Below are 23339 nucleotides of genomic sequence, written 5' to 3' on the forward strand. Positions count from 1 at the left end.
ACCTCCAAGTTCTAGGCTTTCTGGGTTATCTCATAGGGCTCTGACTCAACCTGTGTCTGAAGGATTCTAATCCTTGGACCTACACACCTGTCCCAGGGAACACTCAGCTCCTCCCAGGAAGTCATCATCCCCCAGCTCAGGTGTCTTGTTGTCTATGTCATAGATGCCAAATCGGAGCTTTTGGACTGTTTCAAAGTGGTACTCAAGCTGCAGAGTCTTGGAGAACTCAGGGCTCGAGCAGTTCCGTACTCGCTCAGTCCGGCCAAGCTGTCGGCAGAAGCCAATAAGCATCACAGTCATGCACCTTCCACCCCTAAACAGTCCTAGCATCCCTCCACAACTTTAACCCCCAGGGTCCTCCTTACCTCAGTCCAGTTGCCCCCTCCCACATCCTGTAAAAGGACACAGAGTGGGTCAGACTTGGAGCCGATGTCCTTGTCAATGAGGTGGGCACATGAAACAGACAGCTGAACCAAGGTCACGCAGTGGGCCATCTGGGGGGCGGAAAAGACACAGATCAGCCACCGAGGACCCTTCTCCACCTTTCCCTGACTGTAGGTCCCAACTTGTAAAGTCAGTCAGCTTCCGCCAGGCAGGGCTGAGCCTGTGTCTACCCCCAGGACACCTAAGGAACAGAAGGCCCTATAGGTTCCAAACTCCTCCAATCCCCTTGGGTAGGCTCAATGGGATGAAAGATGGCGATTACAGCCAACCCTGATCCAAGAAAATGACAGTAAAATGCAGAAACAGTGTACTGGCCTCCATCAACAACTTTGACCCCAAACTAGTCCTCAGCCCCAAATTGGGTCCTAATCCCAATAATGCTCCTGGACCTGGACCCCAAATTTGATCTTCTCAGAGACCAATCAATCTCACGCTGATGCCTTTACTGGCCTCAGATCAGACCTGAGTCCAAGTTCTAAGCCCAACACTGCCCAAAATATAACCGTGATCCAGATTCTGCTTTCCAAAGTCTCCTCCTTCAGTGATTCCCCTCTAATCCTGGGGACCTACATCGTGAGGTAGAGTTATGATCCCCACACTGATTTTCCTAGCCTCTAATCAGCTGTTCAGGTCCAGCTCCTATTTGCGCTACCTAGTCCAAGCCCATCATCTCTCACCAGCCTTACTGCATCACCTCTGAAGGTCTCCCTTATCCTACCTATGCCATTCCCACCTCTACTCATCCTCACACCAAAGGTTACTCTCAATATAGCAACTATGGTGACCCTGTTAAAACATGGGTCATGTCACACTGCTACCAAGACCCAATAAAGATTTCCCATTCCTTAGAAAAAATCCAAACTCTGTGTTGGCCGACAAGGTCATGTAGTGGTAAACAATCTGCCTGCCAATGCAGAAGCTGCAGGAGATGAAGGTTCAATCCCTGGTTCGGGAAGATCCCCTGGAGGATGGCAACCCACTCCAGTCTTCTTGGCCTGGGAAATCCCATGGACAGAGGAGCCTAGTGAGCTACAGTCCATGGGGTTGCTCAGAGTCGGACACCACTGAGTGACTGTGCACACACACAAGCAGGCACTAACAAGGTCTTGAAAGATCTAGATCTGACCTGACCCCTCTTGCTCATTCCGTTCTGCCTAGACAGTCTGCTTATCATTCCACAAATATGCTTGTTTCCACCTCAACACCTAGAAGGTTCTCCCCTCCTATAATTCACATGGCTTTCTGTTGCCTTACAATGTCTCTAGGTCTCTATTCAAAATCATCTTCTCCATTCTGAACGAAAAGTTTCTCCTTTTCTGGCCATTCTGAAATTTCAACTCTACTACTCCTGATACATCACATACTTATTTCCTGCTTTTTTTCTCCTTAGTATTTATCACTAATATACTGTACATATTTATATGCTTGGTCTTCCCCATTAGAATGTACACTCCATGAGGGAAGGGATATTTATCTGTTCTTTCCACTGCTTTATCTCAAGCACCTAGATAATATTTGTCAAATGAAATTTAAAAGGCCATCTCCAGCCCCTGCTCCCATCTTAGCCAGGTCTAAATTGACTGGCTGTCAAACAGCACCAAAGCATCTCCAATTCATCCATCTCCTTTACTAGAAACACTATCTTATTGCATGGATCACCATGATGTCCATATAAACCCATTTTCCTAAGTCACCATAACAGTTATCCTCAGACTCTTCACTAACCCTCTGTCCCTGCTGACCAAGACACCTGCAGACCATCTGTGCCAAGAGTGCAAACGAGATCAGATCCCTCACCTAGCCTCATCTAGCATTCCAGGTTTCCGAGCACTATACCCCAGGATGCCTCCAGCCTCAACCTCCTCTAAATCGACCCTGAAGCCCAACCCAGCCCACAGTCAGTGCTAGTCACATCTTGGTGTCTCACAGTCTCCATCTCAAATGCTGTTTTCAAGCAAAACTGGAATGATTTTTAAGAGTTCAATCTGTTTCATATACTGTCCCTCCACAGCATCTGAGCCTCTGCTTGAATGCATCCAATGATGGAAAACCCACCACTCTTATAATTCAATTATCAGAAAGTCCTGCTCCATCAAGTTCTATGCAAATCAACCCAAGTGAATTCTCACTTCTACACATTATTCCTATTTCTTCTTCAGTCTAAAATTCGATAAGAAAGCTTTATTTCATCTCCCTCTGAGAACCATCTGAAACCTGGAAGCAGTGAACCCCAAGCTAAAATCTGGAGAAATAGCCCTAGTTCTTTTGAATATTGCCACCAAAATGTGGATTTTAGACTTCTGACCAGAAGTCACTGCTTTACAGGTTCCCCTAGGACAGATCCAGAGAATGACACATACTCCCTAAGGGAATGGGACTGTAACTTAACCCCAGGCCATAACTGGACCCCACACTTCTCACTTTACATGTTCTCTCTTGCATAGTACAGAGACAAAGAAGAATGCTGGAAAACGTGAGAGAGCTTAAAGGTCTATCAATTAGGTGGTGACTAAGTAAATTATGGTAATTAGTCAATGGAATGCCGAGCAGCAAGTAAGTAAACAATTAAGGCAGAAGTATACTGGTATCATATGAAAAAATAAAGTTGCAAAAAATGCTAAGAAAAGTTAACCCCATTTCAAACTGTATGTGTATATACAATAGATTTAAATATATATGCAAAATAAATACAATCACATTAAAAAATGGAAGACACACCAAATAAATGCAACTTTTAGGTACACCTCAGAGGAATGGAATAAAGGTGAGAATTTTACATACTCTTATAGACACTTCTAAACGACCTAGGTGGCGTAGTGGTAAAGAATCTGCCTGCCAATTCAGGAGACGGAAGAGACACAGGTTCGATCCCTGGGTCAGAAAGACCCCCTGGAGAAGGAAATCACAACCTACTCCAGTATTCTTGCCTGGAGAATCCCATGGACAGAAGGGCCTGGCAGGCTACAGCCGATGGGGTCACAAAGAGCTGGACACAACTGAGCAACTCTCACGCACAGACACTTCTATATTATTTCAATATTTTAAAATATTTTGTATTTTTTAAAGGGACTCAACTTTTCCCCCCAATCCACTCCTCCAGGTCCTCCTGACAATATTCTAATCCCAGAGCCTCTACACGCTTTCCACATAACTTCAGACCTCTTTGTTTCCTGCCTCTTGTTTTTTCATCCTATCAGTGTCTTACCTAGTCATCCTTGATGCCACCTTTCTGAAAGTCTCTACGCTACCTAGAAGCCCTGTATATATCTGCTCACGGCCTTTAGGTTCAAAGCCTAATTCTCCAGCATAGCCACTTTGTGGCGCAACTCCAGAGGACCAATCTATACAGAATTAAGTAACTGTGTAATATGATGATTTTGCATCTATAATGCAACCTTCAAAGCTTTTTTTGACTGTTCTACCGCCTGTCATTCCACCACCCACCCAACTAGTCATTGAAGGCTATTTCTTGATCCTCAAACACACACACACAGACACACACACATGCTGATACCTCTGACTTTCTTCCCTAGCAAATGCCTTGTCATCCATGGTTATGCTATGACATTCCTTTCTGAAGTCTTGCCCACCTTCCCCACGCTGGACTTCTCCTGTGGATGACTGCAGCAGTTTCTTCACCAGCTTTTCTGTATGTACATGTGCACACATGCAGGCACACACACATAAAATTCGTCAGCCAAACAGAAACCAGTTCATGCCATTTCTCTGCTTAAAACTCTGGAATGGCTTCCCAAAATACTCAAAATAAAAAAAAAAATCCAAAGTTCTTACCACGGTCTACAAGGCCCTGCAAGACCTGACCCTCACCTAACTCATCATCTTATTATGTACCTTCCAGACAGATTTAATTTCTGATCCACATACACTCAACATTCATTTCATTCCTCACTTCAGGGCCTCTGCACTATCTTCCCCCATATGAAAGTGTTAGTCGCTCAGTTGTGTCTGACTCTTTGGGACCCCATTGACTCTAGCTCCCCCAGGCTCCTCCATCCATGGGAGTTTCCAAGCAAGAATACTTCCCCCATATATACTCCAGAAAATAAATAAGCTATATTAGAGTAGGAACTATGTCTGGTTAGCCTATCTCTATATGTACAATACCTACAACAGTACCCATCCTCTAGTAAGAACTCAGCAAATATTTAGTGACTTAATGTTGAAACCATTATATCAGAATCTTTCTTTTGTCTGTCTACCTACATAATATGGCCTCCTTGGAGCTAGGGGTAGGTATTATTTCTGTATCCTTAATACTAGTGCTTAGTTGGTACTCATAACTATTCACTGATTAAAAGGTACATGTGCTTCTGCTCAACTCAAACTTTCAGGCCTTTTCCATTTGAACTAATGTCCAGCAATAACACAGAAGTTGTACTATTCTACAACTAGCCTTTAAAATTTAAATGCAGGACTCCTAGAACTCAATGTTAAATGACAAGTCAATTTAAAAAATGGGTAAAAAAAAAATTCTGATCAGATATTTCACAAAGGAAAACATATGAACTGGAAATAATCAAAGGAAGAAGTCATTAACAGCACTGGTTGCCAGGGAAATACAAATTAACACCACAGTGAGATACTATTACCTACCCATCACAATGGCTAAAAGTAAAAAGACTGACAACTGCCAAACCTTGGCAAGGATGTGAAACCCTCACACAGTGTTAGTGAAGGTGTTAAAGGTACTGCTTTGACGGTCTGGGACCTTATTAGAAAACCAAACACATACCTAGTCTAAGAGCACCCACATCCTAGTCTTTAATCCAAAAGAAATCACATCCAAAAGAAATAAAATCATTATGTTCACAAAAAGACTTATAGATGAATGTTCATGGCAGCTTTATTCATAAGAGCCAAAAATTTGAAACAGCCCAGGTACCCATCAGTATAAGAATGGATAAACAAACCATAGTATGTTTGCATATGTAATAGAAAACTACTCAGCAAAAACAGAAACAAACTATTCATATCTGCAACATGAATGAATCAGAAGCATAAAATGCAGTTACACTTTATCAAGTTTTAGGACAGGCAAAAATTATCATGAAAAAAAATTCAGAAGTGTTTGTTCTTCCCCTGTTCCCCAGGGGAAAAGCAGTTATTAACTGTGAAGAGACAGAAGAGAATTCTAGGGAGAATATAAGTTCTTTAACTAGATAGGAATGTGAGTCACAGGTGTATTTACCCTTTTCATCTAATGGTACATTGAAGTTATATACATCTTATTATATGTAAGTTTTATCAACTCCCTGTCCCAAAACTCATAAACTATATTCAACTCAAGGCATACTGAAATGTTTATGGGTGAAGTATGCTGATGCTTGGAACTTCTTTGAAATGCACCAAAAACTAAAATGATTTATGGAATGGATAGATGTAGTAAAATATGGGAAATTTTTAACTGTAGAATCTAAGCGGTGGATATATGGGAATTCACTGTGTAATTTTTTCAACTTTTCTGTTTGTTGAAAGTTTGCATAATAAAATGCTAGGGAGTGGGAGGAAAACGGAAGGGGACTTCCCTGGTGGTCCAGTGGCTAAGAATCTGCTTTGCAATGCAAGGGACACAGGTTTGATCCCTACTTGGGGAGCTAAGATCCCACATGCCACAGGGGAACGAAGCTTGTGCGCCACAACTAGAGCACCCGTTTGCCACAACTACTGAGGCCGCATGCTGCAATGAGAGACCTGCATGATGCAACAAAGGTCCTGTGTGCTGCAACTGAGACCTGATACAATCAAATAATTTTTTCTTTAAATAATAGAAAAATGTTGGGGGAAAAACTTAAATGGAAGACTACAGGTTTATTCCTGATAAAGACTTTGCGTGAACTATAAGAGCATTAGCAGCAATTAACTGTGGTGGTGAGATTATAGACAACAACTGGACTTGTTCCTCTTCCCCTCTATAACTTCTTAAAGATCCCAGAAAAAGATGCTTTTGATCTGAGTCAAACACATGGGGGGTAAGGAGCTTCCTCTTGGGCCAGGCCTCAATTTCTGGTAGGCCAGAGCCTTCTATTTTAGTCTGTTACCAAAACCACCTTCTTCACAGCTGGTCCTATTCTTGTTTCTTCTCGGCCCAGACTAAAACCGCAATCAGAATGCTGTGGGCCCGTATCTGTCTCAGAAGCATACAGGGCTGGATTTCATTCTGAGAGGTAAGAGCTTCCTGGATAACTAGTTTTGTTTTTTTCACAAATCTGATTTTTACTTTCTCATTGGAATTAGTGATTCTTATAAGCAAATTTTTATAATGTGGTTTTCCATCCTTTGAGTCATATTCCCTTCAAACTTTCAAATGCATGGGGTTATTATTAATCTCTCCTAAGTCCTGTTTATCTCCTTTAAATTTCATTTCCAAGCCTGCCCGTTTGGAAATCTTCTACAGTTAAAACTAGTCCATGCTACTCTTCTATCTCATATCCCTTTAACAGCCACATACTTTACACCAGTCTCATTTACTTTCCATCTACTGTCATTAATCTCATGGGATGTTCAGTATTCTTTACAGGACTGGAATTCTACAAAACTTTATAAAATAGAACATTTAAGTGAGTCAATAAGAGTCTCAGGAATTTTTTCATTTATTTTTGCAAGAGATCTGGCAAATACTCATCAGGTCTTTTGTGTACTTGTTTCTGAATCAGCACATCTTGTCTGGATGTCTGTAATCATCTTCTAACTGGTCTCCCCATTTCCACTCTAGGTCCCTTCCCATCTGTTTTCTATGCTGAAGTCAGAAATCTTTCCTGACTTCAACCAACAAAACGCAGCTTCTCACAAACCTATCAAAATGTGTCATTTACTTGCATACTATCTATTCCCCCTACCAAATTATAAATTCAACAGGGGATGAACCAGATTTGTCTTATTTCCATTCCATTTGTAAATTTGCTTTCCATTGTAAAGCATACATAGCAGGTGCTTTACAAATAACTACTACGTTAATGCTAAAAGAAAAGAGTGATAACTTAAGGATCCTCAGAAATAACCCAAATAAAGCCGTGGCCTGCTGCTAAAGCCATCAAGGGAGAAGTGAGCAGTCTAGGAACATCCAATACAAAAGACTAGCTTGTTCTCTCTGTGCACCCACATTTCACATCTTTCCACCTGGGGAATTGCAAATGGAAACAACTGAGTGTTCAGCAACAACTTTTTCTGCTTTTGCTTTCCACCACGTGGGAGTCTCATTTCCTTCACTTGCCCTTGTAGATTGCTTTCCTCTGCTTACCCCATCACCAGCCAAACTTAGAACTTCCCATGCCTCATACCCTGACAGGATACTTTTCCCATTGCTCCTTAAAGAAACTATACTCTCAAATTTTTATAACTTAAACTTCACATTAGAAATAAAAAGGAACTGAGTGATCATCTGATTCTCAATTTAAGACGAAGAGGAAAGGTGTGATTTGGCTAAAGAGACATACATGGATAAGTAAAATGAGGACTAGAACTCAAATATGCTGACTCCCACCTAGTCCCAAGACTTTGGGACTTTCTCCACCAAAAGAACCTTCCTTCTTCTATTAATAGCAATATGATACAGTGGGCAAGAGTATGAGTTCTGCAGTGAAGTGACCAGGCTCCAAGTACTGGTTTTACTCCTTTCTAGCCACAATGAGATACTACTACACACCCACCAAAATGATGTCTCACCTATGCAATTGGGGCAGAATTCTTTTTTACTAAGTCTTAGGTTCCTCACATGTAAAGTGGAAGGTATTTCTATTTCTAAAAAAAATAACATCATAAATAACGTATGCAAGATGCTTAGTACAGACTCTGATACTATTATTACCAATAAACCTTAGCTGTTACTATTATCCTTCAAGTCCAGCTCTCAAATGTCCCCTTGTCATGATCTTTCCAGCACTCAACTTCTCACTCTGGACTACTATACTTGATCCACTCCACAACCATACCCTGTCAATGCTTCCAGCTCCTGGCCTGTCAATGAAATAACAAGTTTCTTTAGAAGACTCTGCTTCAGTGTCTAAGTCACAGGGCACAGACCTGAGCACACAATGGGAATTCAAAACACCTGAGGGAGGCTTGCAGTAGTGTGCTGCGGCAGGCTTGTACAGGCAGCCTCATTAATGGTTTGAACCACAGAAACCGGGCAAATGCTAAAAATCAGGGCTTCCCTTCCCCGCCGTGAGCCAGTTAACTAGCATTGTTGACAGGGAATCCCAATGTCTGCCAACAGGGAGTAACTCACTCTGTATTTTCTTTGGCTTCCCCTACCCCTACCTTGTGAAATTTTAACTTGGCTCTTCATAAACCAAGAACAGATCTTTCCTCCTGGATCCAGATGGATTCAATTCAGTGCCAATCGAGTTGAAACTCATCAGTCCTTCACACTCAGGAGTTATTACACTGCCTTCCTCCATTCCCAAAAGCCTAACAAGGCAAAGCACCAGCCTTCGACCCTATTTCCAGGCTGTGAGGAAGAACAGAGCACCCATCTGTATGGCAGGATTACTCATTTACAAACCAGAGCCATGTTCTCACTCCTGTTGCCTACCTTGGCACGCTGCAGCAGCTCACACGCTGGATCAAATCTTGAAAACCCATCAGGAAGGTCTCCATAAGCTCCCAATGGGGAGAAAATCACTCATGGAATACTCTCTTCTCATAAGATTGAAAAGACAAACTACAGCCATTGCCACCACTCTTCCTTTCCCTCTCTGCGTCAAGGGACATGAAGGAACACAAGTATTTCTACCCCTTTCTCTCCCTCTGTAACTCAGGAATTCCCCAAATTTAAACCAGCAGCCTAAGGGACAGTCCTCTTGGGTCACAAGCTGAACCAAATATGCAAATCCTTACTACAAAATTCTTTATTCATACATATGACTAATGGCTACTAAAATTGTGTTTATAAACTAAAATCATAAGCAATAATTTGGTTTAGATCCATAGATTAAGAAGTCTGGTTGTCAAGTAGTACTTGGCAATACTAAAAAGCTTAAGATGTGCATGTTCACACAAAAAGTGAAAAGTGGGAAAATATGGTATGGTAAATGGTAGCAGGGTTTCTCATCCTGCTATATTTCTGTGGTCAAAAAAGTTTGGAAGCCACTGATCCAACGCCAATGTCCCAAAAAGACTTGTCCAAATATGGGCAAATCCAACCATTTGTGTTCAACTCTCCAAAGGGAAGCTAGCTTAAGGAGAGAATATGGGGAAGGAATCAAACCAAGAAGGAACACACGGCCTTCAAAGCACGTAAGACTGTATCAGAGTGGAAGGTTTTCCTCATGACTTTGAATGAGCTTAAACAAAGCCTCCACCTTCTAACTTCAAAATAAGCAATTGGAGTACAGGCACAAGGCTGGAGTCCCTTCCCCAGTTGTCTCAGGATCCATGAGAAGAGTGATGGCCTCGCGTACCTCCCTGCACCCCAACACCCAAAGGTCAAGGAGAGGCAGAACAGCTAAGGAAATGAGGGGCTCTGCCTCAAGTCATACAGATGGATGATCATTTAATTCTTTCCCTTATCAAAGAGACTTTGGGCAAGTTATTTTGCTTCTGATTGCCTGGATTTCTCCCATCTATCTGTAAAGTGGGGATAATGATAATGTCAACTTTACAGGACTGTTGTGAGACTTAAATGAGATCAACTGTGGAAAGTGCCCTACATGTGTTGATTGCTCCTCTGTTCAGTGCTCATAAATGCTTCCTTTTACTGTTTCATTACCTACTGGGTGGTTGACACCAGGGGAATACCTCTGGTCTACCTGCTCCAGAGAACTTAACTGGCAGGAAAGGAACAGCCTCTAAAAAAGGGAAACGAAGACCCTTTCCTCTCCTAATGAAATCTTCAAGCTTAAATGTGAAAATGCTATCACTCAGGAAAAGCCATAAAGTGATACCCAGACCAATATTTTTAGTTCCAATGGTGTTTCATTCAAGGTTCAAATTAACTACAGATTTCCAGAAAGAAATGAAATGGCTGGGTTCAAAGAAGTTTAAAACCAGATATAATGAGATTATCTAACTTAATCCCATTTTGTTAATTACTCCTATTAATCCCACTGAAGACAGAGAAAGGAAATGTGTTCTGGGACACACAGTAACTTGGGTGAACCACTTGATTCCCTGAGGATGTGGTTTCCACCCATTTTACCAACATCCCACACTTTGCAAGCCAATTCAATCCGAAACCCACTCGGCCACTAAAAGAGCAGTGGGCTCATGTGGCCTCTTCTCACGATCAACACTAACTTCGCACACAGATCGAAAATAATTCTGCATCCACCACACATCTTCTTTCCCTATTTGTCTGCCAAGGCAGGAATGCAGACACTGTGGTACTCCATATTTATAACATTTTTTCAAAGGAATAAACTTTAAATAACAAGCATGAATAATAACACTTAAAAGTAGAATTTGCTTCAGAAAATAAATTATACCAAAAATTTCAAAGAACACCAACTGGGCAGTCACCTCTGCCTTCAACCTGCCCTGCTGGAATCTATATATATTAATCCATGTTCTTTAAATGAGACATCTGCCTCTATTGCCTGCAGTGTGTCTGAGACAACAGTACTAGACCACCTTCCTCAGCATCTCCAGGACAAGGACATCAACAAGAACTTGGGCATCTCCAGTGTGCAATGTGACCAATGGCACAAAAGAAGCTTAGATAATGAACAAAAGCAGCAGAACCAGAGCCTTTGGAAAATAGTCCTACCTACAGTTGATAATGTAAGCCCCCTCCACTGGAATAAATTTACAAGGCATACATGCGAGAACTTAAAACGGGTGGATCTTCAGAATTTCTATGTTAAGTTGAGAAGTTAAAATGAGGGTTTCAAAAATGAAGACACTACATTACAGACACACGCGGATTTGCCCACTTGCCATTGTGGATGGGGTGTGGGGTGGAGGTAGATTCTAGCTCTGTGGTTGCAGGATCAAGGCTTTTACAACATGAAACTTTCACCTAGTTAACCTCCAGTGCAGCCCGTAAGAAAGGTAACTGAGGCAAGTTCTCAAAAACAAAACAAGCCTGCAAACACAACAGGAGGGGTAAAAGTTAGCAGGAACGCAACATTTAAACACCCAAAAGTGAAGAAACAGCTGAAAGAGGCAGCAGAACTAAGAGAGAAATGACAGGGAATACTTTTTTTATATTGTAAATCTGGGCTGTCCAAAAGGGTAGTTTTGAACCACATGTGGCTATCCACCACCTAAAATATGCTTCAGTTCAGTTCAGTCACGTCCAACTCTCTGCGACCCCATAAATCGCTTAGTTCAAGTCATAATGTGCTATAAAATATACACTGAATCTTGAAATCTTAGTACAAAAAAGGAATGTAAAATAGTTCAATAATCTTGCATTGAGTGTATTTAAAGAAATTGTAACATTTAAGATCTACTGGGGTAAATTATATCCTTAAATTTCACTTGTTTCAATCTTTTAAATGTGGCTACTGGAAAATTTTAAATGATACTGATTCTTTTTTCTATTGAACAGTGCTGCCCAAGATCTCTACACCTGTGCTGCTCAGTACAGTAGCCACTGCTGCTGCTGCTGCTAAGTCGCTGCAGTCGTGTCCGACTCTGTGCGACCCCATAGACAGCAGCCCACCAGCCTCCCCATCCCTGGGATTCTCCAGGCAAGAACACTGGAGTGGGTTGCCATTTCCTTCTCCACTAGTCACATATAATTCAATTACTGCATTAGTGCAGATGAGAACACTTTCATTGCAGAAAATTCTATTGGACAGTGCTGGTTAAGAAGAACTAAAAGGTGGACATTTTACACAGAAAAGCTAAGACTGTTTCGAATGTATCGAAGCCCAGAAAGGAATGCATAACCACTATGCATGTAAGTGGTTAAGCTGATGTGGAAATTCACAATTCTGAAGGGTTTACGAATGTCTTATTAGACCGCTTGTTTATAAAAAGTATAATCTGGCAGCTACTCAAAGACTGTTAAAAAGGGAAAAGGTTCTGGCCCTCTGCTAGGTCAACACATCCCTAGAACCAACCCTTGCCTTGTCTGCCTGCCCTGCAGACCATTCAGCTCAGTCATACCACTTGGGCTGCTGGAACCTCAAGCTATGCTGTTAACGGGACAACTTAAAAGCTCTCAGGACAAGCAGAATTTTAGATACTGCCACTGTGCTGCCTCACACAATCTTTTCATTTTACTAAACTAACAAATATCGTGTCCCCAAGAACCCTAGTTAAGAGATCACACGTAAGGCTTCCGTTACACTTGTTTCTGTCCCACCATTTAGCAACCGGTTAGGAATCCCTTTATCTACTAATAGTTCCAGTGGGTCATGAGTATATATACCTTGTATATTTACAAGTACAACTGAGCACTTGTATCATTTGAGACTTTTAAGTCTTAAGACTTTTTAAGACATTTAAGTCTTTTTTTAAGACACTGAAGAACAGGTATCCTTTATACTTCCTTTTCCAACACAATGTGTAAGTGCTAGGTGCACAACACTGCTTAAAGCACTTACTTAGCATGAGTTATATGGCTAGGCTGTGTATATCCATGTGAAATTGTCAGTAACAGATGTTTCCAGTTCCAACCTGCCAATTCAGTGGTCACAGAAGCAAAGGTGATTAGCATTAATTTACTTCAGAAAGAGTAATGCAACTAATGCAAGGCCTTCTACCACCTAAGCCAGATTTATAGCCGAGGGATCCTCCTCGGCCCACACCACAGAAAGGAATTATGTATAAAGGATATGACATTTTTGGTATCACAACCCAACATGTAAGGAAGTGCGGAACAAAAGACAAAAGAGGAAGTTAGCAATACCACCTGTTAGTATGGTTTAAGACCCCCTAAGCAGCTGAACTTCCTTACCCTTAAGACTTTCCCACTCTGCAAGGGCTAACAAGTGACTTCTTGTACAATGTGGGGGTTACATTTTATGTGTAGCACAAATGACAAATCTTACTTCACTAATCAAGAGCTGTAGGTGAACTCACACTCACTCCAACTTAATTAAGTTAGGGCTACAGAGAGAGTGGTGAGGGGGCTTCAGTCTAAGTAAAATTTAATAGTGCTGGTTACTAGGCAAGCTTACTGTATAAGCAGATGAGAGGAAAATTGATAGCATCAAAATAGACAGGGAATCGAACACCAAGGAGCAGTCTGATACTGGAATACTGGGATGTGTTATGATAATTTAACATCTTTGACTCTGTCCATATTGAATTATGTTCTCTGCCTGGTCACGGCTCTATTTTCCCCAAACAGGAGCCACCTCCTTCACTTGACATGAAATGGGAAGCCATAGGTTGACTAGGAAAACTGATAAGAAACTATTAAGTCACTAAAATCAGAGTCCAGATGTCTGAAGCAGCTAGAGGGCCAATTCCAATGTTCTGCTGTGCTATTTACCCACTTCTCTACACTAGTGTTTGCTTAGTCTCTATGACCTAATGGTTAATATTTCTGCTAAGGAGAGGTTCCTGGGGCTCTCAACAAAATTCATGGAATATGGTTAATGAGCACTACTTTCCTTTCTCCAGAGTTTTAAGAGTGCTGCCCTTCGGTCGCTGGGGCTGGAATGTTTGCCCCAGGAGGCTTTTTGCCCCTTCAGTAGGAGAACAGTAGGTAGAAAAGCAGTGCCTTGGTTGCTAGTTGCTAGTTATGGTGATCCAGAAAAGGAGCCATATGCTTGCGAGATCCTCTGGCACAAAATAGCTAAGGCACCAAGAACAAATCCAAGAACAGCACAGTGAAGAATTAAGATTTACACAAGCAGGCCCCAACAAGAGATGAGCCCGCTTATTGGTTGAACAAAAGAGTTTCCCCAAAGTCACCACAGCATCAGAGGATTGTGCCACCACCAGAGTACACTCTTCCAAGAACATTTTAAAGTAAGTTAATGTCATCTACCAGATTCCATGCTAAAGAGGAAGCGGAATATCAAGCAATTTTTTTTAATTAAAAAGAATAGCCATTAAGTTTGAAGTCTACCATATCCCACTAAAAACTCCACTTTTGGGGATAAGGAGAATGGTGGCAATGCACATAATTGACAAGACAATTACTTGCTGTAAACAATGGAAAGCAGACAACCATGAATTATAGAAATTGAGTGATCTCTCCTGATCAAGAAAAGGAGACATATTAGCACACAGTCCACCCTTTTAAGATGATAAAGGCCATTCTGGATATTTCAAACAGCTGATTTCATTCTGTAATTTTTCAAACGCTTAGTCAAACAGTCACAATTTTAAAAACAGATCAGCAACTACCTGGAATTTATTACGTCTAGTCTAAAACTTTCTCAAACAAGCCAGGAATTCAAACTCAAATTCAGGCTAAAATTTTCATGATAAAGAAAAAAAGTTATAAACATTTTTCAAGAGTTTTGGTTAAAAGGAACAGCCCGCTAATTTCTCTGCCAACTCCAATTCAGTTTTTTGTTTTTTTTTAAAGAGACTCTATGGAGTTTATGGAAACTTTTTATTTGCTAATTTTTTTTTCAGTAGAAGTTAAACAAACATGGAAAGGACAAAATCAGAGCATCAGTATCAGAAAGCAGCAATATTTTTGATTTCTCGCCCCACTTCCCCACCTAAAATACCTAACATACTCACGCAAAAACGAAGAAGGAAAACAAAGTTTTAAAAGTATGTGCAAGTGACAATATATTCTGAATATTTCTTTTCCCATTTCCTAACCATTAAAAAAAAATTTAAAATCACAGCCCCCTTTAAGACTCCTTTCATGAAAAGGAGCATCTGGTTTCCAGTTCTTTCTCAGTCCACATTAACAAAGTGGCTTGCTAGCAAAACACACATAATAAAAAAGTGGACACCACAGATTTGACCTAGAATCAAGATTCCTCCCTGCAGTTCCAGGTGTCCTCTTCTTTCCATACTTCAGCATTAGCAGACAAGGATAAGCAACAATCGTTACCTCCAAGATCACCAAAGCCACGTTTCCAAAGGCACAAAATATTTTCAAGAGTTTTTAAAAGACCCAAAAATATCTAACGGTATAGCTCAATAGAGTACGTCTGTGCAGTTAAAAGCATTAAAAGCATCAGCCTGTTTTATTTCGTGACAAGTTTATTGAACAATATTCAAGACTTCATCTATAAAAACAAAAATCTGCTGAATGAAGCCAAGGCAGTATTTTGCTGGCAATGTTGCGGCCATATTGGCAATACGTCATTCTATTGTGTCTGCTTTCTAAAGTTTGGACTACTACAGAACTGCCAGTATAACAATTTAAATGTTTGCAAGAGTGTGAAATAATTTTTTCAAGTAATCACTGCCAGACATTCTTTCCAGAAAATTTAACTAGCAGCAATTTTACATCTTCTTTACTCATTTTTAAAGTGTTCTTCAACTGATTAGTGGATTTATTTTTAAACACTTGACCCACACCTGTACACAATGACAGAATCCAATAAAAGGGATTCAGCTTGATTAAGGCTTTCGTGCATCCTTATTTTCATCCAAGGTATTTCCATCCAAAATGTATGTCTGTTTACTTCCATACACAGCCCTATATTTTCATCCAGTGGGTTAAGACTGACCTAATTACACTGAATATTACTCTCTGAAATTCCAAATAAAGTTTCCTAATGGAATTTCCACTATCAATGCTTTGACAACTTGAAGCACAAAGCTAGAAACTTATCACTTAATAGTGTTGTGTTTAAAAAAAAAAAAAAAGCCACTAATAGTTCTACATCCAAACTACAGTGCACAGAACACACCTCCAAATGTTGCTTATGAACTAAATGTTTCACTGAAGTTCAGGAAAAGTTTACAAGTTTGCTTATTTATAAAATACATTTTATAGATTTCACTGACTCTTTAAACTAAAAAAAAAACCAAAGCAATAAAATGGAGGGGGGACCCACTAAACCTAATGGAGAAGTTTCTCTTCTATTAATGTCAGAGTCACCAAAAACAGGCAATAAAATTTACACAGGAGATTGAAAATATCATGATAGTGTTAACAAATGCACAAAACTTTGAGCAAAGCTTTACAAATCCCTCATACCATACAAAGCAAATGAGAAAATAATGTAAATTTTCATCCCAAACCTTATTCTTAGGAGAAAATTGCAAGAAGAGAGGTATGAATAGTTTCACAGAACATATTTTCAAGAATTTTTTAAAAACTCAAACTCCAATCAGAACTAGATGAACAGTATGCTTAGCAGTTAGCACTATGTTAATAAGTCTCAGATACACAAAAGTCAAGTTCCAGAGGGCAAAGTATTTAATTACATTTCACAACAAGAGAAGCACTGTTGTGATTTGACCAAATATGAAACACAATTCTCTCCAATTTCTACACAAACCACTATTTTCTCAATTTATTTAATTTGGTGAACAATTAAATCAAGTTTTCCTTTTTAGCATTTATCTAAAATGTAGGAATAACAAAGTAGTTGTGATAAAGTATATGAAATATTTAATAAGAATTTATGAACACATAACCAAAATAAATTGTGAAAAATAAAAAGACTTTCATCTTCAAACAACCCATTTTTCTAAAATGAAAATAGCTTTCCAATTGGGAAAATAATCTGCAGTTGAAATAAGATTCCCAAGCAGCGCTGAAGTTTTTTGCACTCTGTCTTTGGAATGAGAAATGATTACTTAACAGAAAACTTAAATTGAACAGCATATACAAACATATTGCTTTTTTAGTTGAGGCAATTATCTAGTGATCTGTCAAAGCAAATTTGTATTCGTAAATTACCAAAAGACCCACAACACAGCCATTTCGTCTTTGAAAGTCTAAATAATCCTTTCCCTAAACAAAAAATCCTGTACTATCAATCCTCTAAGATTGTAGTGATGAAAAGGCTTTCCAAATCTTACCACACAAATGAAACTGTTGCCACTCTTGACTCTAAATTACAAGAGACGCTGTATTTAAGCGTTCTGCTGAATTGCAACACCAAAAAGGCACTATTTTTCTTAAATAGAAAATACTTCTTTTAAAAGGCTGACCCTTTTATAAGTACATTGATTTGTAGGAAATGTTGGGGATGTTTTAAAACCAAGACAGAGGCCCATGTAAAAGACAAATTTGTTTTTCATGATATCTCACCAATCTCCCATTCCGTTTATATGTGACACGTCTTTAGAACATTTTAAGAAAAGTAACCATAAGTAGAGCCTTTTGCGGCAGTGAGTCGGACGCTGTAAGGCAAATGTTTTCATGACAAGGACACTCACCAACCAGAACCCATGTGGTCCTCCTGCCTTGGTGTCCTGAATGCCCAAGTATGAAAGGGCAAGGAGCCTCAATTTTCTTCCGCCTAGCAGCGGCACCTGTACTCCTTAGAATTTTTGTGAACAGGCTCCTGATCAAACAACTAGACCAAAAAGCCTCCAAGTAACAGGATTAAGTATGTGTCAAACTATGGGCTAGTTTATGGATCTTTTCTTATCATGCTATTAAGAGTTAACAAAACTAACAATTTCAACTTCAATTTTAAAAACCTATATATAATGATGCTTTCTTATGAATGGACCCTTTTTTGTTTAGTTTTACAAGTCATTTCATATAAATTTGGGACAGAAGGAAATTGCCAGAACATTAGAGTCCATCTTGGGCAGGATTTCAACTTAGGCATCTTAAAAACAATGATTACCAAAAGTGATTTCTGGGTTTTTATGCCGTCCAAACAACAGGTACGGTTTTTAAAGTGACTAAACTACAACTCGGCGGTCAAACCAAAAAGGCTCTGGTAGGTAGAGGACTCTGTGTTTTACTTTTGTGGCAAATGTCTTATTCCACACAGTTTTAAGTGTGACAATAGAAATTAAAAGTTCAAGGTTATAGCACAAATCAAGTGTGGAGTTTTATAATAGAAAAACAACAACAAAGCAATTCTGCTCATTTACAAATGAGTCAATTAGGCAAACAAAGCAGCAACTTCAGAAGCAGGACTGTCTATACAGCAAGAACCCTCAAGAAGCAATAAAGGTACATACAGTGAATCTGTATACAGAGATTTTATTCAATTTTAAAAGAAAACGAGAACTTTAGACAATGCTTTGACCCTATAACAAAGCAAATCTGTCCAGCTTTGAACCAAATTCCAAGAGTAGCCAGCTTCTATTTTTCAGCAGCTGGCAAGAGCACCCTTAATGAGCTCTATTGACATTTCTATCTTCTTCATCCATAAGGTATAAAACAAAAACCAATCTAGACTCCTTGATAAGCTTTATGTGGTCATTTGAGTTTTACAAATGGTTTCTCTAATGGTAAGCCAAAATCATTTTTGTGTTCTCTCGAGACAGCTTTACTATAACATACAGCAATGTTTATCTCGGTAGTGAGTCGTCTGTAAACAGTCAACCAACACTCTATGTTATGGAAACCAATCTATATGCAATTGAAACAATCCACAGGTTCTAACCTGGAAACACTAGGAAAACAATCTGAATGCATTAATCACAGCACTATGAAGACTATATCTACCCTATGAAGAATTGATGTGAACAGCTACCCTAATACAAGTTTTACTTTCCTAGAGCCAATAGGTCTGTCATTTAAGTCAATGACAGCAGCTGTGGCTTCATCCCGAGATTCGAAAGCCACCATAGCTTCACCGGTGGGCATACCTTTTTCATTGTATTTTAAACACACTGAGCCTGGGATCACTTGATAACCGTAAAAGAAATCTAAAATCTCATCAATAGACACAGTGAAGGGCATGTTCTGTACTTTAATTATAGTTGGTCCTGGTTTTCCAGAACTAGATCCAAAGCCAGGAGGACCACCAATGTGGATTGGGCCAGGGCCAGGGCCAGGACCAAAGGCTGGAGGCCCACTCAAATGCCCAGGGGCATTTCCAAGGCCAGGGGGCCCGCTTCCAAAGCCAGGGGGGCCACCTAAACTACCAGGGCCATTTCCAAAATTCTGAGGGCCCCCTCCAAATCCTGGTCCACTTAAATTATTTGGTCCACCTCCAAAACCTGGAACATCCAGTCCTAGACCAGGCAAACCACTATTTCCAACTGAAGGCATTCCAGGCCTACCATCACCAAAGGCCCCTCCTAATCCTGGAGGAGGGAGTGGTGGTCCAAAGGCATTTGACCCACCAAAATTACCAGGAAAGTTAAATGGAGGCCCACTGTTGGCCTCCTTAGATCCTACAGCCAAGAAGGCATGCTCTTCACCTCCTGCACTAGGCATTCCCGCACCGGGCATTCCCACACCAGGCATTCCTGCAGAGGGCATTCCTGCACTGGGAATTCCTGCATTGGGCATTCCCGCAGCAGGCATTCCCGCAGCGGGCATTCCTGCATTGGGCATTCCCGCATTAGGCAGTCCCGCACTGGGCATTCCTGAACTGGGCAATCCCGCATTGGGCATTCCCACATTGGGAATTCCTGGCACTGCAGGATTACCTGGTACAGACATCTTTAACCCCTTTTTCCCTTGGGCAGGAGGATTTTTCTCAATCTCTCTCATATCTTCTAAAGTAACTACATGAACAAAAGCTTCTCTCCCATTAAGTTTTTTACGGTGTAAGCGTTCAGACTTACGTGCATCATCTTCATTTTTAAACTGAACCAATGCCTGTCCTAGACCTTGCCCATTGTTATCAACAAGAACATGTACAGCATTTTCATCCACTGGGATTCCTTCTAGGAACTGAAGAACATCCATCTTGGTAATGCTGAAGGGAATATTTGTTATATGGGCACAGACTTTGGCAGAGGTGACATCCCCCTCCGGATTTAACATCATTTCCCTCTGGTCATAGCTGAAGTTTTGCAGTCTTTTCCGAATCATATCTATCTTTTCTAGCATACCTTTCTTGGTAATTGGATGAACTTGAATAAAGCGATTACCCATGTATTGTTTATGACGACACAGAGCAGCCTTATAGTCAGCCTCATTCCTGAACTCTACGAAGCCTTCACCCGTTGCTTTCCCATTGGGTCCATAAGCAATATAAATACTATCTTCCACAATATCCAACTTTTTAAAAAAATCAATGACATGTTTGTTTTCTGCTTCAAATGGCAGCCCTTTCAAGTAAACACAAAAACCAGCCTCATGTGGTGATCTTGACCTTGACCTTTTCTGCCCACTGGGCGATTTTGACCTGGGAAGTGGCTGAGGAGGGGGATGGGTTTGTCCAGAAGGTCCTATACTTTGCTTAAAAGTGATATGGCCTCCAGCAGCTACCCACTGTCTCTCTGTGGCAGGACTAACTTCCACATAGCGTTGAATCATCAGCATCCTGTTTCGTTTCAAAGCTTCAAATGTATCTTGAGGGGAGAGAAACTTAACCAATCCATTCCCATTATTTCGACCTACATGATCTTTCAACAAATGCACCGCATCAACACGGAGCCCATGGAAAAAATCTCGGACATCATTTTCCATTGCAGAAAAGGGCATTCCATGCAAACTGACATACAGATCATCAGGGTTGATGGGAAGTGGTTTCACACTGCTCTGCGAGTTCATCTGGACAGGATTAACAGGATTCAATGGACCCAGAAACACAGGGTTCAGGTTACTGTTCAGATTCACAGGTGCTCCAGAGCCATTCATTCCAGCAGGTAGAGGTGCCACAGGTGGCGGGTTCAAAGGTGGCATGCCTGACATGGGTGGCAGTGGGGTCATGGGTGGCACAGAAGGGACTGGGGGGATTGGGGGCACAGGAGGCACAGGAGGCATTGTAGGTACCGGAGGAGGAACTGGTATTGGGGGAATAGACGGCATTGGCGGCAAAGATGGCATCGCTGGGATTGGAGGAATTGGTGGAGGTGGGACTGTGTTCATTGGAGAGGCTGTGCTCGGAACAGTTGAGCTAAACGTTGGGCTCCCAAAGGAAGCCCCCATATTTGGAGGAGCTGTTCCTATGCTGGCTGTGGAAAATGTCTGTATGTTTTTGCTGCTTTCATGAACAGAAGTGGTGGCAGTAACTACACTGGGTGAAGGATTATTAAAGTTGGGTACTGTTGTAGGCAAGTTCACCCTGCCACTCATTCCTGAGCTAGGTGGCGGTCCTGATCTACTAGCATTTGCCGGTGGTATATCTAGGTTGGCAGTTTCAAAACGCCTACGACTCAGTTCAATCATATTCTGCATTTCCGTTTTACTACTCAACAACAGTGTTACTTTTGACCCTTTAATTGTACCACCTGTGCGCATCATACCAAGCCTTGCATCTTCATCAGTGGCAAAAACGATGAAAGCCTCACCCAGTTCACCCCCTACAATATGCACGCCCCCATCAGGAATGGTCAATCCAGAGAAGAAGTGGCGAATGTCCATGGTCCCCGCCACAATTGGGAGACCTTGCAAACGGATGACCACAGCCATGCTGCGCTGAAACCACACACACCTGCAGATGAGAAAAGGCAACGGCCAGGTCAGACTCCTGTTTATCACACCAAGTTTTCAGCTATAAGAATGACCATCTACCGTATTAGGCCCTCAAGTATTCCCTCAAACTATCACAATGTCATTTTTAAAAATGTGGATATTCTAAAAACTGGGTACTATATGCCATTTATGATGTAAAACCCAAATTCAACGTCCAAAAGACATTAATTCTGAAAACAATTAAAGGTTCAGAACTCAAAAGTTTCAGGGAAACAATTAGAAGTTTAAGACTCAAAAGTTTCAGGGGAAAAACCACCATCACCAATTATATCATCATTGAATAAGATTTAAAAGAAAGGTGTACATCAAATCAGGAAACAAAGTTTATCTACAGAGGAAAAGATACAAAGAATGTGTCAGAGGTAATATTTAAAACTGGCTCAGAATCTTCCTTATAAACTTAATAACTTTGTAGAACTATTGTAAAATTATTTTATATGGCTTGATCTCATAACAATGAATTTCAAATAATAACACTAAAGGAGATTCAAGTCTCAAATAAGTGAGTCCATATTTCACCCAAGAATGAAACAATTTATTAAAGAAATATTTTTTATTAAAAAAATGATATATGGGATTATGCATTACATATAAGGTTAATACATACTAAGTATCCAAAAGAAATACTGAATGAAATAGCCGAAATGTTAGATACCTGAAGTCATCATTCCAAAAAGTACAACCTGGTTACAGCGCCATTCAACATGGCTGTTCCAATTACAACTCAGGTCCAAGGACTTATTCTCAAAACCTCCATTTAATAAAGTCTTGTTTATCCCACAGAGAGGGCTGATAATGATAAAGAGCTATTTTTTATTTCTGAACTAGTGAATGAACTTTATTCAGTGATTGGGACCCAACATAACTCCTATGCTATTTCTAGGTGCTCACTGATCTCCATAGATAATGTCCATTTTGATATAATCAAAAAGAAAAGTTTCTCCTAAACTTAAATAAAATTTCAGTATTTCAGTTTGTATAGTTTCTAAGAATAAATGCAAAAGCAGCCATTAGTAAAGTGATCCAAAACAAATTCTTGGGGCTGAAAAAATATATTAATTTGAAATTTATGTGGTCAACAACACAGGATGTTTTCCAAGCCATTTTAAAAATCGACTTTGAAACATAAACCTATTAAACTGGCTCTGTGATCTTAGGGAAATTATAAATTATGTGAGCTTTGGCTTCATCACTTCTCAAATAAGAACAAAGAAGAGCAAAGTTTCCTGCTGCAAGCTCTAAGGATATTAACTCCATGAAAGCAGCTTTCCAATGTCAAATGTTACATGAATACTAATTTGAGGCAACAAAATCTGCAATTATATCTCAATATTACGACTGCTGTACACAAGAGAAATACATTGTTTGGCTTTCAGACACTTTTCTGTCACACACCTACACAAAAATAAAAGCCACCTTCAAATTTAACCCGGAAAGATGGACTGGCAAACAGAAAATAAGACCATATAAAACACTAGAAATCTGAAAAGAG

General features: G+C 40.3%; 1 protein-coding gene across 15 annotated transcripts in view; it reads right to left on the reverse strand.

Moving 5' to 3' along the window:
* The window catches only part of CPNE1 (copine 1), a 37658-nt gene that overhangs the window by 7706 nt on the left and 6613 nt on the right, over positions 1-23339 (reverse strand). For 6 of the 15 annotated variants that reach the window (XM_065921897.1, XM_065921900.1, XM_065921898.1 and 3 more), the window contains 2 exons: positions 366-494; positions 88-267 (listed from right to left, as the gene is read on the reverse strand). In XM_065921897.1, coding sequence (XP_065777969.1) covers positions 88-267; positions 366-494 — 309 coding nt within the window. Of the gene's footprint in view, positions 1-87; positions 268-365; positions 495-8995; positions 9171-16678; positions 21807-23339 lie in introns of those variants that run through there. The other 9 variants (XM_065921893.1, XM_065921891.1, XM_065921892.1 and 6 more) reach the window with 5 other exon arrangements.

This window comes from Muntiacus reevesi, chromosome 2, assembly GCF_963930625.1.
Source record: "Muntiacus reevesi chromosome 2, mMunRee1.1, whole genome shotgun sequence".
Classification (NCBI taxonomy): Eukaryota; Metazoa; Chordata; class Mammalia; order Artiodactyla; family Cervidae; genus Muntiacus; species Muntiacus reevesi.